At 39.8% G+C, this 13538-nt stretch overlaps 1 protein-coding gene across 3 annotated transcripts in view; it reads left to right on the forward strand.

Annotated features, from left to right (window-relative positions):
- The window catches only part of ITGB6 (integrin subunit beta 6), a 69452-nt gene extending 56599 nt beyond the window's left edge, over positions 1 to 12853 (forward strand). For all 3 annotated transcript variants that reach the window (XM_024735951.1, XM_024735953.1, XM_024735952.1), the window contains 2 exons: positions 4968 to 5134; positions 10701 to 12853. In XM_024735951.1, the coding sequence (XP_024591719.1) occupies positions 4968 to 5134; positions 10701 to 10799 (266 nt within the window). In that variant the 3' untranslated portion in view covers positions 10800 to 12853. The remainder of the gene's footprint in view (positions 1 to 4967; positions 5135 to 10700) is intronic.
- The last annotated feature ends 685 nt before the right edge of the window (positions 12854 to 13538 follow it).

Consider the following 13538-nt stretch of genomic DNA (forward strand, 5'->3'; position numbering starts at 1 on the left):
AAAGGGAAAAAAAGGCAGCAGAGTTAGAGAAGAGTGCTTTTTTTTTTTTTTTTTTGCGGTTCACGGGCCTCTCACTGTTGTGGCCTCTCCCGCTACGGAGCATAGACTCCGGACGCGCAGGCTCAGCGGCCATGGCTCACGGGCCCAGCCGCTCCGCGGCATGGGGGATCTTCCCGGACAAGGACACAAACCCGTGTCCCCCGCATCGGCAGGCGGACTCTCAGCCACCAGGGAAGCCCGAGAATGAGCTTTGACTCAGGCAAACCTTGGCTCAAATCCTGCTCCACCACTTCCTTGGCATCCTGGAACATAATTGTCTCTCCGAGTCTCTATTTCCTCATCTGTAAAATGGGAAAAATAACAGTACTTTCTTCTAAGGGTTGATTCAATGATTAAATGAAATAATGCATGTAAAATATGTACCAGTTCATAACCTGCCTAATGGGTCTTTAAATGATAATGCTGAGTCAGGAAAGATGTGAAGAGACAAGGAAGGAAGGAAGTGATCTGTAAAGGAAGTCAGAGTCTGTGAGTTGCTTCTGTGAGTTTTTCTCCTTACCAATTCATGGAGTCAGCTTGGGACTCAGGAAACCCTCAAATAAAAATCTCATCTTCAGTGAAGGGGAGAGAGAAACTTGTAGCAGGTAGAAAAGAAATTAGTGGGGAAGGTATTGATACTTCTGTTGAGAAGTTCTTAACTTTTAGTAAGTTTCACCGGGGGAGCTTGTTAAACCGCCAGCCTCCTGAGTCAGCAGGCTGGATGTGTGGCCCAGGACTCTGCATTTTAACACTTCTCCAGGCGACTCTGATACAGGTGGCTTCCAGACCTCCTCTGAGTGACTGCCCTAAAAGCCCTGGCTGCCTTCTTAGATGCGCCACAGGTGCCTCACCTTTTCTGTCTTCAGTTAATGATGTGTCCCTAAACCTTCCTGGCAGAAATGACAGCTGCATTAAATCAGACCTCTCCAGATCTTGTCAGCAGCCTCCTCCTCCTTCCCTCAAAAGCTTGAGGCCTAAGTTCTGGCCCAGACAATAGCAGCAAGGGCAGGCTAGAAGACAGATGTGTTTTGTTGTGTGTGCTGGTTTATCCGTGGGCTGACAAAGTATTAAGTCCTGAATTTGAAACCAAGAGTACCAAGCTGCCATCACTTAAGAGTGTGAAAAGCAATGACAAAATTACCAAAAAGTAAGTTCAAGACGTTATGAACTAACCAAGCAAACACGATTAGAAAAGTATCACATTGCAGTGCTGAGGGTCAGGGAGGGAGGGGTCGGCACAATGCAAGAGACAAGTGTATGATGGTGACCTTGCCACTCAGGTGGGCAGAGTGCACCAGGAGACTTGCTCTTGAAGAGCTTCTGTAAATTGACTTCTTTGAAATGCATATGTAAAGGGTATTGTAGAGGTCATTAGTTCAGAAAATCTAAGGTGAATCCTGCTGTACAAGGAGGAAATACTTTACAGTACGAAAACCGGCCTCCTCATTATGTATTTTATAAAGTCAAATTCTTCAACTACACCCCCATCTTCTGTTTGTGACCGTGGCAGTGGCTTTAGCGAGTTCTCCTGAAATCAAAGCCATTCCTTATAATATTGATTCCATTGGAGAAGCAAGTTTCAAACAAAAATGAGCTTCCAGAGTAGGTTCTGTTTTTAATACAGGGGATTTTGTATCTAGATGGTTTCATTTTGATTTTTTTTTTTTTCTTGTGAAACATGCTTTTGGTTGATAAATGCTTCCTCATTACTGAACTGTTGGGTTTTTCTTCTTTATTCATCCACACAATATGAGTGGTACATCAACATGCCATCTTTCCGAGAGCCCTCAGATGCCCTGATATCTTTTTATTAAAGCTTTTTATTCTCCCTATGCTTTTGTAGCAGGGAAAAGTGAGGGGGAAATGACCTCCCAGAAGTTTAACAGGAGTCACCTGACGGCTTCAAGGATGCTTCTTTCCTGGTAAATGTTCGAGCTCCTTGATAGGCCCGGAGCTTCCAGGGGCCCTGAGGACAGAGCCCGTCCCCAGGAATCTGTAGTCCCCTCTCACAGCTTTAAGACCAGAGAATTCCAGGGTAGCCGGTTGGAAGCAAGGAGAGAAAAGAGGCAAAATGACAAAGGAGGATGTGAAGATTAAGGATGCCCAGTATTCTTCAAACAAATAGAAAAAAAAAAAAAACCCAGTGAAGGGTCACCATCAGTGTGTGTGTGAACATAGGGAGAGCTTCACTCATCTTTTTTCCTTTTGGAGGAACTTTCAGCCACATTCCTGAGAGCCACAGTCAGTGAATGATAGTTGGGGAGCCTTCCTAGCAGGGATATGGGTGTGGATGTTACACCCACAGTTTCCAACTTGGAGATTCCAAGCCCTTGAGGTCTTGAGGATAGAAAAACGAGAAGGGTGCATTTGTTGTAATAATAATAATAACAGCAGCTCTCATTTATTGAGCCCTTACTAATACCATATATCAGGTGTTATGCTATATGTTTTACCTGTATTGATTCATTTAACACCCTCAACAGCCATATAAAGCAGGTATTGCTATTATTTCCATTTTGCAGGTAAGGAAATTGAGAAGTTAATAATTTGCTAGGTCCTGCAGCAATTAAGTACCAGCCCTGATTGGGGATCTCCGGCAGTTTAGCCCAGAGCCCGTGCTCTTAACTACTGTGCTATACTGCCTCTCACTGGCTGTACAAGCATCGTAAATATCTGGATCCCCCAAATAGGTCAGATCGGCACCCTCTCCCATAGAAATGTTACGCAAACCACGTTGTAATTTAAAATTTTCTAGTAACCACATTAAAAAAAACAAAATAATTTTAATAATGTTTTCTTTAATCCATTGCATCCAAAATATTGTTATTTCAGTGTACAATCAATATAAAATTATTAATGAGATATTTTACTTTTTTCATATCAAGTCTTCAACATCTGTGTGTATTTCACACTTAACACAAAACCTAATTCTGAAAAGTCACATTTCTAGTGACTATTGAGCAATAGCCACACGTGGCAGCGCAACCAGATTGGCAGCGTTAGAAACTCAGCGCCTTAGAATTAAGCGCAGCGCTGACCCAGACTCAATAGGCAACCCCGGACGGAGCACAGTGATGGAGAAAGCGTCTTGCCCCACCTACAAATGTCTTTAGTCTGAGCATCTCAAGAAATACTAAAGAGAGTACGGAAAGTGGAAATTTCTGTTGTGTAATACCTGCTCTGGAGCTTGGGCCAAAATCCTTTCTTGAGAAATGTTTAATTCCCAATGACTCTAAGTTCTTAAAATAATTATCTCCACCAGGCCATGCCTGTTTCTCCATTATTTGTTCCCTACTGGAGAGCTCTCCTAATTCATGTTCTGACTGCAGGGTCTTGCTTCGAGCAGGAACATCCTATGCCCCACCCCAGACATTTCAGTCAAAGATGTAGCCAGTATACATTCTCATTGACACAGGCCTGCCGCTTTCTTTGCGGGAGTGTTGCTAACTTATTAGAAGCAGCCATGGTTCATTTGCTATGCTGGAAACAGTCTTTAGATCTTCATACTGTTGTACCTATTTTATTAGCTCCTTTACTTATTTCTGCATAATCTCCTTAAATGGTTTTTTTGGCCAAAGAACAAAAGTGTGTGAGGCCAGGCATCATGCTGTTAGGGGGCCATTAATTCCGCTCAAATTCAGATCAGCTATAGATCTTACCTTGAAAACGGCATGACTAGTCCTGTGTGTAAAACCCTCCTTTTTAAATATCTAAAAGCAATAAGAGTTAGGATAAACTAAGCATGATTCATTTCCTCCCAAGATACCATGGATTTGCCTCACTTCTTGCAGAGGGAAACAGATATTTAATGATAATTTCTGTGTGGGATTTTTTTCTCCCATGAAAGCAAAGGGGGAGCTTAATTATAATGTTTCATTAAGAAATGTATCATCTCCCAGGCATATTGCAAGTATTATTAGTCATTCTGCTGTCAATGAGAGAAGGTACTGAGTAATTGCAAAATTATATTACTATCACCAATAGAGTCAAAATAACATTTCATAGAATGTTCAGGTAGAGAGGATTATACAGAACACCTAATTCCTCAAACTTCCCTGAAGATAAGAATCACTTGGGATACTTTTAATAATAAAAAAATTATGGCTCCATCTAGACCAACCGAATCAGAATCTCAGGGATTCGGTCTAGCAATTTCAGGGGTGGGTTTAATAAGCGTGAGCACCTGGGCGTAAACTTATCAGGAAGTTAAGGAAACACTAAACTCCCACATCTTTGTTTTACAGATGAGGGCACTGGGGCTCAGGGAGATGGAGGGACTTGATGGTTTCAGGCAGCTACTGTCCATCAGATGGGAATGGAACCCATCTCTCCTGAACCCAGTCCAGGAATTTTCCAGGACACCAGGGCACTGCATTAGAGTTGAAATAAAACTGAAAGCCACGATTGTCTTCTGTCTATATATTAAAAAAGGAAGCGCAAGTAGTATATTTCCCAGGGGTAGGTTGTATTTAATATTGAGTATAATCTCCTATACGGTTCAAGAAAATTCAGGAAAATGTAAGTGTGTGTGTGTGTGTGTGTGTGTGTGTGAACACGTTCCATTTCTGCTTTATCATATATCCAGAAGAGACCATCTTTAGTAAACTATAGTCTTTTTATTGACCCTTTAAATATTCCATGTGTGTTAATTGTCACTGTTTTGAATTCGAATTCTTTTTGAGTCAGCCATTCAAGTATCTATCCATTTGCTTTGAATAACCAAACTCTTACTTTATCTTTTGTTCTACTTTGAATGAATAGGGCTACCCTTCAACAAGTAACTCTTTTTTTTTTTTTTTAATTCAGCAAAACAAAAGGTGTTACAAAAGGAGAAAAAGTATGGTCGGAAAATTTCATGAGAAGTGTTTTCGCTACATCAGAACATTAATTGTACCACTTTCTTAATATAATTTTCTTTGCTTCCACAGACTGTCCAAAACCTCCGAATATTCCCATGATCATGTTGGGGGTTTCGTTGGCTATTCTTCTCATTGGAGTCGTCCTACTGTGCATTTGGAAGCTGCTGGTGTCATTTCATGATCGGAAAGAAGTTGCCAAATTTGAAACAGAAAGGTCAAAGGCCAAGTGGCAAACGGTATGTGCACACTTAGGGGCTACTCCTTTTCCTGTGTAAGAGATGGGATGTCGGCTTTCTTCTGAGCTGGGAGAGCTAGAATGTCATGCTCTTTCTCTACTCCTCTCACCCCGTCCCCAGCAGCTGATTTCTGTTCTGCTTTGGGGACAAAGGGACCTCTGTCCATTATCTGGGACCCAGATAGCCCTCACAGCATACATTTGTCTCTCAGTGCAATGAGGATTTCCCTCCCGCAGGTCCCATTTGATAAAGTATAGGTGCTCTAAGTATTTCCATAAATCGGTTGTTAGAGCTAATGGAATAATGTTCATGAGTAGTATGGCAGTTCATGCCAATTTCCGTGGAAATACTTATTACTCATAATAAGTTACAAAGTCAAGAAGACTTTTGAAATACCGTCCAATTAGTTTTTCTGAAAAACATAAATTTTAAACAGCTACCTGAAAAAAAACCCCCAAAGTATTAACTTTTAAATACATGTACTCAATAAATGTAATTTATGTGTCTCCTCTTCACAGTAGGCAAACACAAAACAGGACTCCAATTTTCTGTGTTTCTTTTCCACAGGAGAGATAATTCCATTTCTAGAGGCCCACAGAAACAATTTCATGGTTTTAATTTCATCTCTCTCTCTCTAATGGTGTGTCCAGCTATCTGATAGCAATTATCTTACATTGCTCATTCTAAAAACAGCGATATCACTGGAGGCAATACAGGCAAATACAATGCTCCTTTGGGTTCATCTCCCCAAGTAAATTGATGTTAACACTTTTTGCTCTAGGTCTATAATATCTTCAATACCTAAAGCAAATGGAATTTTCTGTTTTGATAAATTTATCTTGATAAGGAATGTTTATATCTTGTGCAGTTATTTTGAAACAACTATAATATATGGTGCAGGACAATGGACAATGAAAATTTTTATCTACTTTATCTTCCCATTAAAAATGCCTTTAGACAGAACAACCAAATGCAATGTATGGATCTTGTTTTGATCCTGATTTGAACACTCTAATATATATTTTTGGACAACTGGAAAAAAGTTAATATAGACTGGTTATTAGACTGATAGCTAGGAATTATGGTTAATTCAATTAGGTATGATAATGGCATGAGGCTGTGCTAGAAAATAATTAAGGTTTATAATGAAAAAGGAGTGAAGGCCGGGCTTGCTTTTAAAGAATTCAGCCAAAAGAGAGAGAGAGAGGGATAGTTAAGCAAGTGTGGCAAAATCTTCATAACTATTGAATCTGGGTCTACAGAGGTTCTTGATACAGCTTTCCTCTTCTTTTCTGTGTGTGTGGATTTTTCCTAATTAAACAAAACCCTTAGGAATGTCAAGTGAGGATTTTCAGTGAGGATATAACGTATCCATCTCTAACGAGGTAAAAATGTAACCTGACAGGTTAGTTTGGTGACTTAGAAACTAGTACTGTGAGGCCAAAGTGTTGGAGCAATTAACTTCACCTGACCCCTTGGCCACAGATGCTGTTATTAACTCTCATCCACTGCCTGGCAGAGGTCAGAAGGCAACCAGGCAAAACAATCTGATTAGTGTGTACTCGTCAATCCCAAACTCCCAATCTATTCCTCCCCTACCCCACCCTTTCCCCTGGTAACCATAAGGTACACACTACTATAGATAAAACAGATCACCAACAAGGACCTACTGTATAGCACAGGGAACTCGGCTCAATATTCTGTAATAACCTAAATGGGAAAAGAATTTGAAAAAGAAGCAAGCAAACAGACAAAAAAGGATGTGATTAAGTTGGCGCAAAACACAATAGCAGTTAGTTAGTCCAACAACCCCCAGCCCAGTGAAGTAGTCTTGACACTTTCGAATGTAAGAAAACTGAGGCTCAGAGAGGTTAAGAGACTTCCCAAACTGTTGGTCCATAGTGGAGCTAAACTCCTAATTGCAGCCTCTTCTTCCAAGCACAGCCTTGACCCTCCTAGAAGGAAGAGGCAGGTGTTCGCAAACAAGCGCTTGGGCAATTATGTGATGTGTATCTACTAACCAGCATATTTTCATGTTCTCCTACAAAGGCATGAATGCTGACAAATGATTAATATCTTTAAAATAACATTTTAATTAACAGTTAATTTCCCCTAAAACATGAATTGTTTTCCCTCAGGATGTAGAACATGACTGAAATTCAAATGCTGAATTTTTGCTGTCTCTTCACCTAAAATGGAACAAAAATATGCATTAAACAGATAAAAGCATAAAAGAAAAATATTATTCCCTGTTAAATTGAGTTTCTTTGAATAACAAGTGTTTGATGTTCTGGACTAGATAATGACTGGGTCATAATTATTCACTTGGATGCAAAAGAGGTTTAATTCAAATAACTCAATTCAAATTTCACTAATATGTCCGATTGGAAAAAAAAAGAATATTGCTCAGTGCATCCATTTTGGGGTCCCCGATTTGATTTTGTTTTTATCTAAAACCTATTTCTTCTTGAAGAACTGAATTTGGTCTTCAAACCCCTGGGGATCTCCGGGGACAGTAGTGGGACCTCTGACCCCTAGGCCCCCATTAGACTCTAAAGGTGACAGAGCTCAGGATGAGAAAGAGCTTTGTCCTTGCCTCCTGAAACATTTCCTTCATCGTAGCTGTGAAGAAAGGTTACCTTTTATTATGCTTTTAGAAATAACACCCCCCATCCATATTCTTTATGAAAACACAGAGGGAAGATATTTAAATCCATTTTTGATTAGACATTTTTTCTAGGATGACAAGTCATTAACTAGAGGCAAAAAATGTTCAGTCTGACATTCGTTGCAGTCATGGATTGATTTTGTACTGTGCTAAGCAAATCAGGTCTGCGTTTGGCAGTTAGGCAATCATTAAGGGAGCTGTGGGTCGTGACAGAGAGCTTTCTTAATACCACTTTTTCAAGCTCTAAAAATGTGCCATTGCCTTTGTAAAATCCACAACCTAAATTAGCAACCCCCAGACTCCTGGGGGAATCAGCCTGGTCACCCCAGATGGTTGGGGGAGACCTGACCTTGTCTAAACAGTGCAGGAGTGCAGACCCACCCGAAATGGAGCCAGACCTGAACCTGTGTTTCAGCTGGAAATCCTAGGTAGGGAGGTTGCCACCTACGTGGCACTAGAGGAGGCTGTGTGGGACATTGCCACACTTTCACCTGCCAACAAAATCCTGTTTGAGCTCATTCTCCTAAGTTCTGATCATCAGCTGAGGACAGGAAAAAACACTACTGCCCCCTGACAATGTATACTTGCTGTTTCCCCACTTTTAAGCTTCCACCTTACCCTCCTACTGTGGTGGGATCTACTTCATCCCTCAACCCTATTAGCATGCCCAGGCCCTATAACTAGCTTCTTAAGAGATGCTCCCCCCACCACTATTATTGTAGACCTTGATAAACAAAGTTGCTTCAAAACACAGAATGAAAACTGCATAATCAAAATTAAACATTCAACTAAATGTCTGCAAAATAGCATTGTGTATTCAGCCAATTGCAACTCAAGGCACCTCCTTTGTCGTGCATATAAATTATTTTTAGTGTGGGATGTTTGACATGATCTGGGATGGGGCCCACAACAGAACTCCTAGTCCTACAAAGATCTTCCCTGACCCTGCTCACAGACTATTTACTCTTAACCGAGTGTCCTTTCTGTTTCCTAAGTCCCTCTATTCCTCCAGGACAGTACCCCACCCAACATTCCCAGCCTACACATTTTACTTTTTCCATCTTTCCTCTTCAGTTGAGTCCTTTATTCTTCTGTAGCCAACTTAAACTTAATAGCTTGCAATCTCTTAAAGTTAATAGAATTCTACTCATGATTTTTGCTTGTAAACAAGACTCCACTTGCATCTAAGACCACATAAGTCTGCCCTACACCCTCCAAATCTCAAGTTCTTATTGTAGTAGGACTAAATAAGGACTGTAGGGTCCTTATGATTATCCAGGCTGACCTCAGGAGTAGAAGCAATATGGTGACTTGGCCTTCACTCATCATCCACCACCAGGTAACCTCTTCTCTTTTTGCCTTCATTACTGAGATAGCATCTCTCTGCAAAGGCACATGGACAAAGGTAACGTGTTACTCAGTTAGAGGTCAGGCCACTGGCTCTGGGCCATGTAGAAACAGGTGCAGGTGTGGTTCCTCTTCACAATGAAGACACTGCAGCGAATCCAAGGGCAACAAGGGGGAGAGGCCAGGGAATGGTTTTCAGTTTCATTCAGTTCCTCTGAGAGGCAAGAGAAATGTACTAAGGAGACAAGTACAGTTGTGTTTTTTTCAAACCTATGCCTAGAAATTGCTACCATGTCTGCAGTTCATGGGACAAGGAGACCAATGTATAACATTTAGTAATTTGGAAGGTTAGAGGTGGTACCCAGACTCCATAATACTCAGAAATGGGCTTGGAAATGTTGAGTCCCAAAGCCCTGGGGGGAAATATCTTTAGTACCCTCTCTAGGACCTAAAAGAAAAGGAAATTCCAAATGTGAGGAAGAGTTATAAGTAAGTACTAATAAGGAGAGGCAGCATTTATTAATCACTTACTATGTGCCAGGCACCTGCTGAAGTACGTTACCTCGTCAACCTTGGGAAATGGGAGGGAAGAAACTGCTCCTTACCCAGACATTGTTCCTGCCTGGAACAACGAAACCAAAGGAGAGGAGTGGGAGGATCAGGCTGGGCATTTCTCCAAACACCTAGAGAGCTTTGGTCCTTCTGGTCCTGGTGATGGCACCTGGAAACACATCTACAGCCAAATAGCACAACTGAATTATCCAGGCTTTGACACACAACCTTTCTATTGCCCCAAGGGCAAAGCTGTCTTGCCCAACCTGCCTTGGGACCTGTACTCCTTCATGAGCCCAGCGTCTCACATGTCAGTCTCTTGTGACTCCCTCCTTCCCGCACTGTTATTCTCTAGTAAGGAAAAGCCACTGAATTCTTTTACTATCCACATCAGGTGTTTGCTGTCCTGGGGATCTTTCTCTGCTTCTCTCAAGCAGCTAGCTGTCACTCTTCCTGAATTTTGATCTCATTTTAGCAAGATTATTTGTGCCCTTGTTTGATGCCTCTCACCAGCAACACATTTCTTAAAGGCAGATACTATGTTGTTCATCTTTGTGTGCTTCTACCAGTTCACTTTTCCCATTTTTATTTTTTACATTTCATTTTTGGGTCCCCTATTGGTTCATTCTATTCATTCAATAAATTCCGAGTGCCTGCTGTGAGCTAGCCGAACTGTTTTCAGCTCTGATAAAACGGCAGTGACCAAAACAGCCAAAGTCTTGTTTTCTATCCACGATTTAGTGCATTTCCAAAAAGGGTAAGATTTCTAGGTTGCACGCATGGGACTGGTTCTTCATAATAAAAAAAATAAAGTTGTATACATTTTTAAATGCTAAAATTATGACATATCAAATTAATCAAAACTATTCAAATGCCTTTCAAGATTGAGCCTGACTCTCAACTTCCAATCTGTAATACACAATGAAATTATTTAGCTATATTAAAACCATGTAATAACATAATATACATACTTTCATTTGGACCTTTTTTTTTTTTTAGGGAACCAATCCACTGTACAGAGGCTCCACCAGTACCTTTAAAAATGTAACCTATAAACACAGGGAAAAACAAAAGGTAGACCTTTCCACGGATGGATAGAACTACTTTACGCACGGAAAAAGTCTGTTTCACTGATATGAAATGTTAATGCACTATTTAATTTTTCTTTCTTTGTTGTTTCAAAATGAGGTTGGTTTAAGATAATAATAGGTCATTTGGAGATCAGTCATTCTCTGTGTGAAGGTTAGAGACTATGTTGGCAAGTTCAAAATAATCAAGAAGAGAAATATCCTTAAAAAAGGGGTGACTTTGGGGATCATTTCAGGAATACTAACTCTGTTGCATTCATGCCTCAAAAAATCATCAAAATAATTAATGGGGGCCTGATTTGCATTTTAAAAATGTTTGAAATTAGAATCTCATTTCTTGCAGGAATACCTGACGTCTTTGTCTCAGCAAAGTCAAAGTCCATATGCTCACATTATATACTCACACTTGCCAATGAATTCTAAACTTTTAGTAAATCTGCCCTTTCCTAAAGGAGGATTTTTTTTTAATTTATGAAAAAATGAGATGCTGACTTTTATTTCAGCCGTAGGATGCAATTCTTCCAAAAATGTCCCACGTGTAAGAATGAAAATGAAGTCTTAATAATTTCTGCGGATTTGAATGTACCCAAAAGTCAAGTATTTTGTTTTACAGATGAAGAAGAAGTAATTTATAAATTAGGAAGTCACCAGTAAAAAACAAAAATAACAAGCCTATCATTAGATTATGTTTAATTACCTGAAAATAAACTTCTATACTCAGTTTCCCTATTGACCCTGAGTTTTCAAACTATTACTCCTTCTGTATTTCTCAACCCATTTTACTCAGTTTCACAGTCATGTAAACCCTGTAAATGTCATGTGAAAGTTTTAATTTCTTGTTAAAAAATTTACTTTAACTGGTTAGATAGCTCATTCAAAAAGAGCTCCAATAATATACAAAAGGACCATGGGTTAAACAGAATAAAATTGTTAGTGGTTTTAAATCAAACACATCAAGAGTACACAAGTCTCTCATGAGTAATAGGCTCATTTAAATCTATATTCTTTTCTCATTTGCATAACACAGCTTGCACATTTCAGTTGCATATGGTGAATATGTTACTTTAAAAAGTAAGATTTTACTTGCAGAATACATGTGGGTAATTAGGGATCCATAGGTTAATTGAAGAGATGAACTCTGTAGAATATTATTTTTTTATAGTTAATACTGTTTTACAGAACACTTTCATCTCATTTGATCCTCACAAGGAAACTAAGCCTCAGAGAGTGGGTAGAACTGGTCCAGAACTGAGGTCTTCTAGCTCCAAGCCATTGCTTCTTCCCACAGGGTGAGACTGACTCTTGTCAGTGAAATGATAGAAAGATTTTGTTAAGTAAGTGATAACTACCATTTGTTTGATAATGTAGTGACTAAGCAAATAGCACTTAAGCTACTGGAATGTAGGTGAGGTTTTGTGCTTTTGTGCAATGTTTATTACCTTTGAGTAAATTGTAATGTGAAGCCTTTTACTAGGTGAGGACTTCATTAGGTAATGGAGCCTTCATATTTATCCACTGAACTGGCACAGATGAATCTACAGTAAGTCTCTTCAATTCTATCAGTTAGCTTGGTACACATTTGATCACTTGGAGACTTTTTTTTTCAGGCTTCTAAATAACTCAGGTAAATTAGACACTTGGGTAGTATACAGTTACACTAAAAGAATTACTAATCACTTGGGAAACCTGAAGAGCTGATGTACCCATACGTTCCTGACTGAAGCTCAGGGTCAGTGGGAAACCTAGAGCAAGAAGGAAGTTGCAATACCAATGACACAATAGTGGTATTCATCTCTACATGTGATATTTTTGTATTATTACTGGAATGGGATTTTAGAATATATAAATTTCCTTTGTGTATATATTGGGGAAGGTAGAAAAGAATCTGCTATTTCTCTGAATACTGTTTTGACCCAAGGCTGGACCTTGAAAAGGCCAAAACATTAACAGTAGTACTTCTGTTCACTGAAGAGTTATGTTACGTGATGATAAAATGGGTTTTTTGTAAGTTGTTTTATTGTATTTTGTGTTGACATAAATAAACGTGGTAATTTAAACAATGAACCTTAGATGAATGGTAATTCCTTTTATTTACGTGACACAAAACCCTCTTCTTGGATTTCTGGATCCCTGGGTGACCTGCTCTGACCGCCTTGCTGGTCTCAGTCTGGGGCCAAGGAGAAGAGCAGAAAGAGGCAGCCACCAAAGGCAGGAGACAGCAGGGCATGGGCTGTAATTTGCTGCATGTTTACAATACTGAAATCACTAGGTTTTTAAACAGGCCTGGACATTACCTCACATTTTGTAAAATCAAGTTCTTTAGGGTAAGTGTTTTGGGCTGAACTGTGATTCTCACCCCAAAAATTCACATTCTGAAGTATTAACCTTTAGTACCTCAGAATATGACTGCATTTGGAGATAAGAAATTTAAAGAGGTAATTAAGTTACAATGAGGTAACCCTAATCCAGTATGATTGGTGTCCTTATAAGAAGAGATTAGGTCACAGACATGCAGGAAGGGAAGATCACATAAAGACACAGGGAGAAGACGGCTATCTACAGCCCAAGGAGAGAGACCTCAGAAGAACCTGCCAACAACTTGATCTTGGACTTCTGGCCTCCAGAATTGTGAGAAAATTAATTTCTTATTTTTAGGCTCCCCAGTCTGTGGTATTTTGTTATGGCAGTTTGCAGGGGCAAACTAATACAGTCAGGTAGTGCTGTCTTCCTGGGCATCCATTTGTATTGG

This window comes from Neophocaena asiaeorientalis, unplaced genomic scaffold (assembly GCF_003031525.2).
Source record: "Neophocaena asiaeorientalis asiaeorientalis breed wild unplaced genomic scaffold, Neophocaena_asiaeorientalis_V1.1 scaffold72, whole genome shotgun sequence".
In the NCBI taxonomy this organism is placed as follows: Eukaryota; Metazoa; Chordata; class Mammalia; order Artiodactyla; family Phocoenidae; genus Neophocaena; species Neophocaena asiaeorientalis.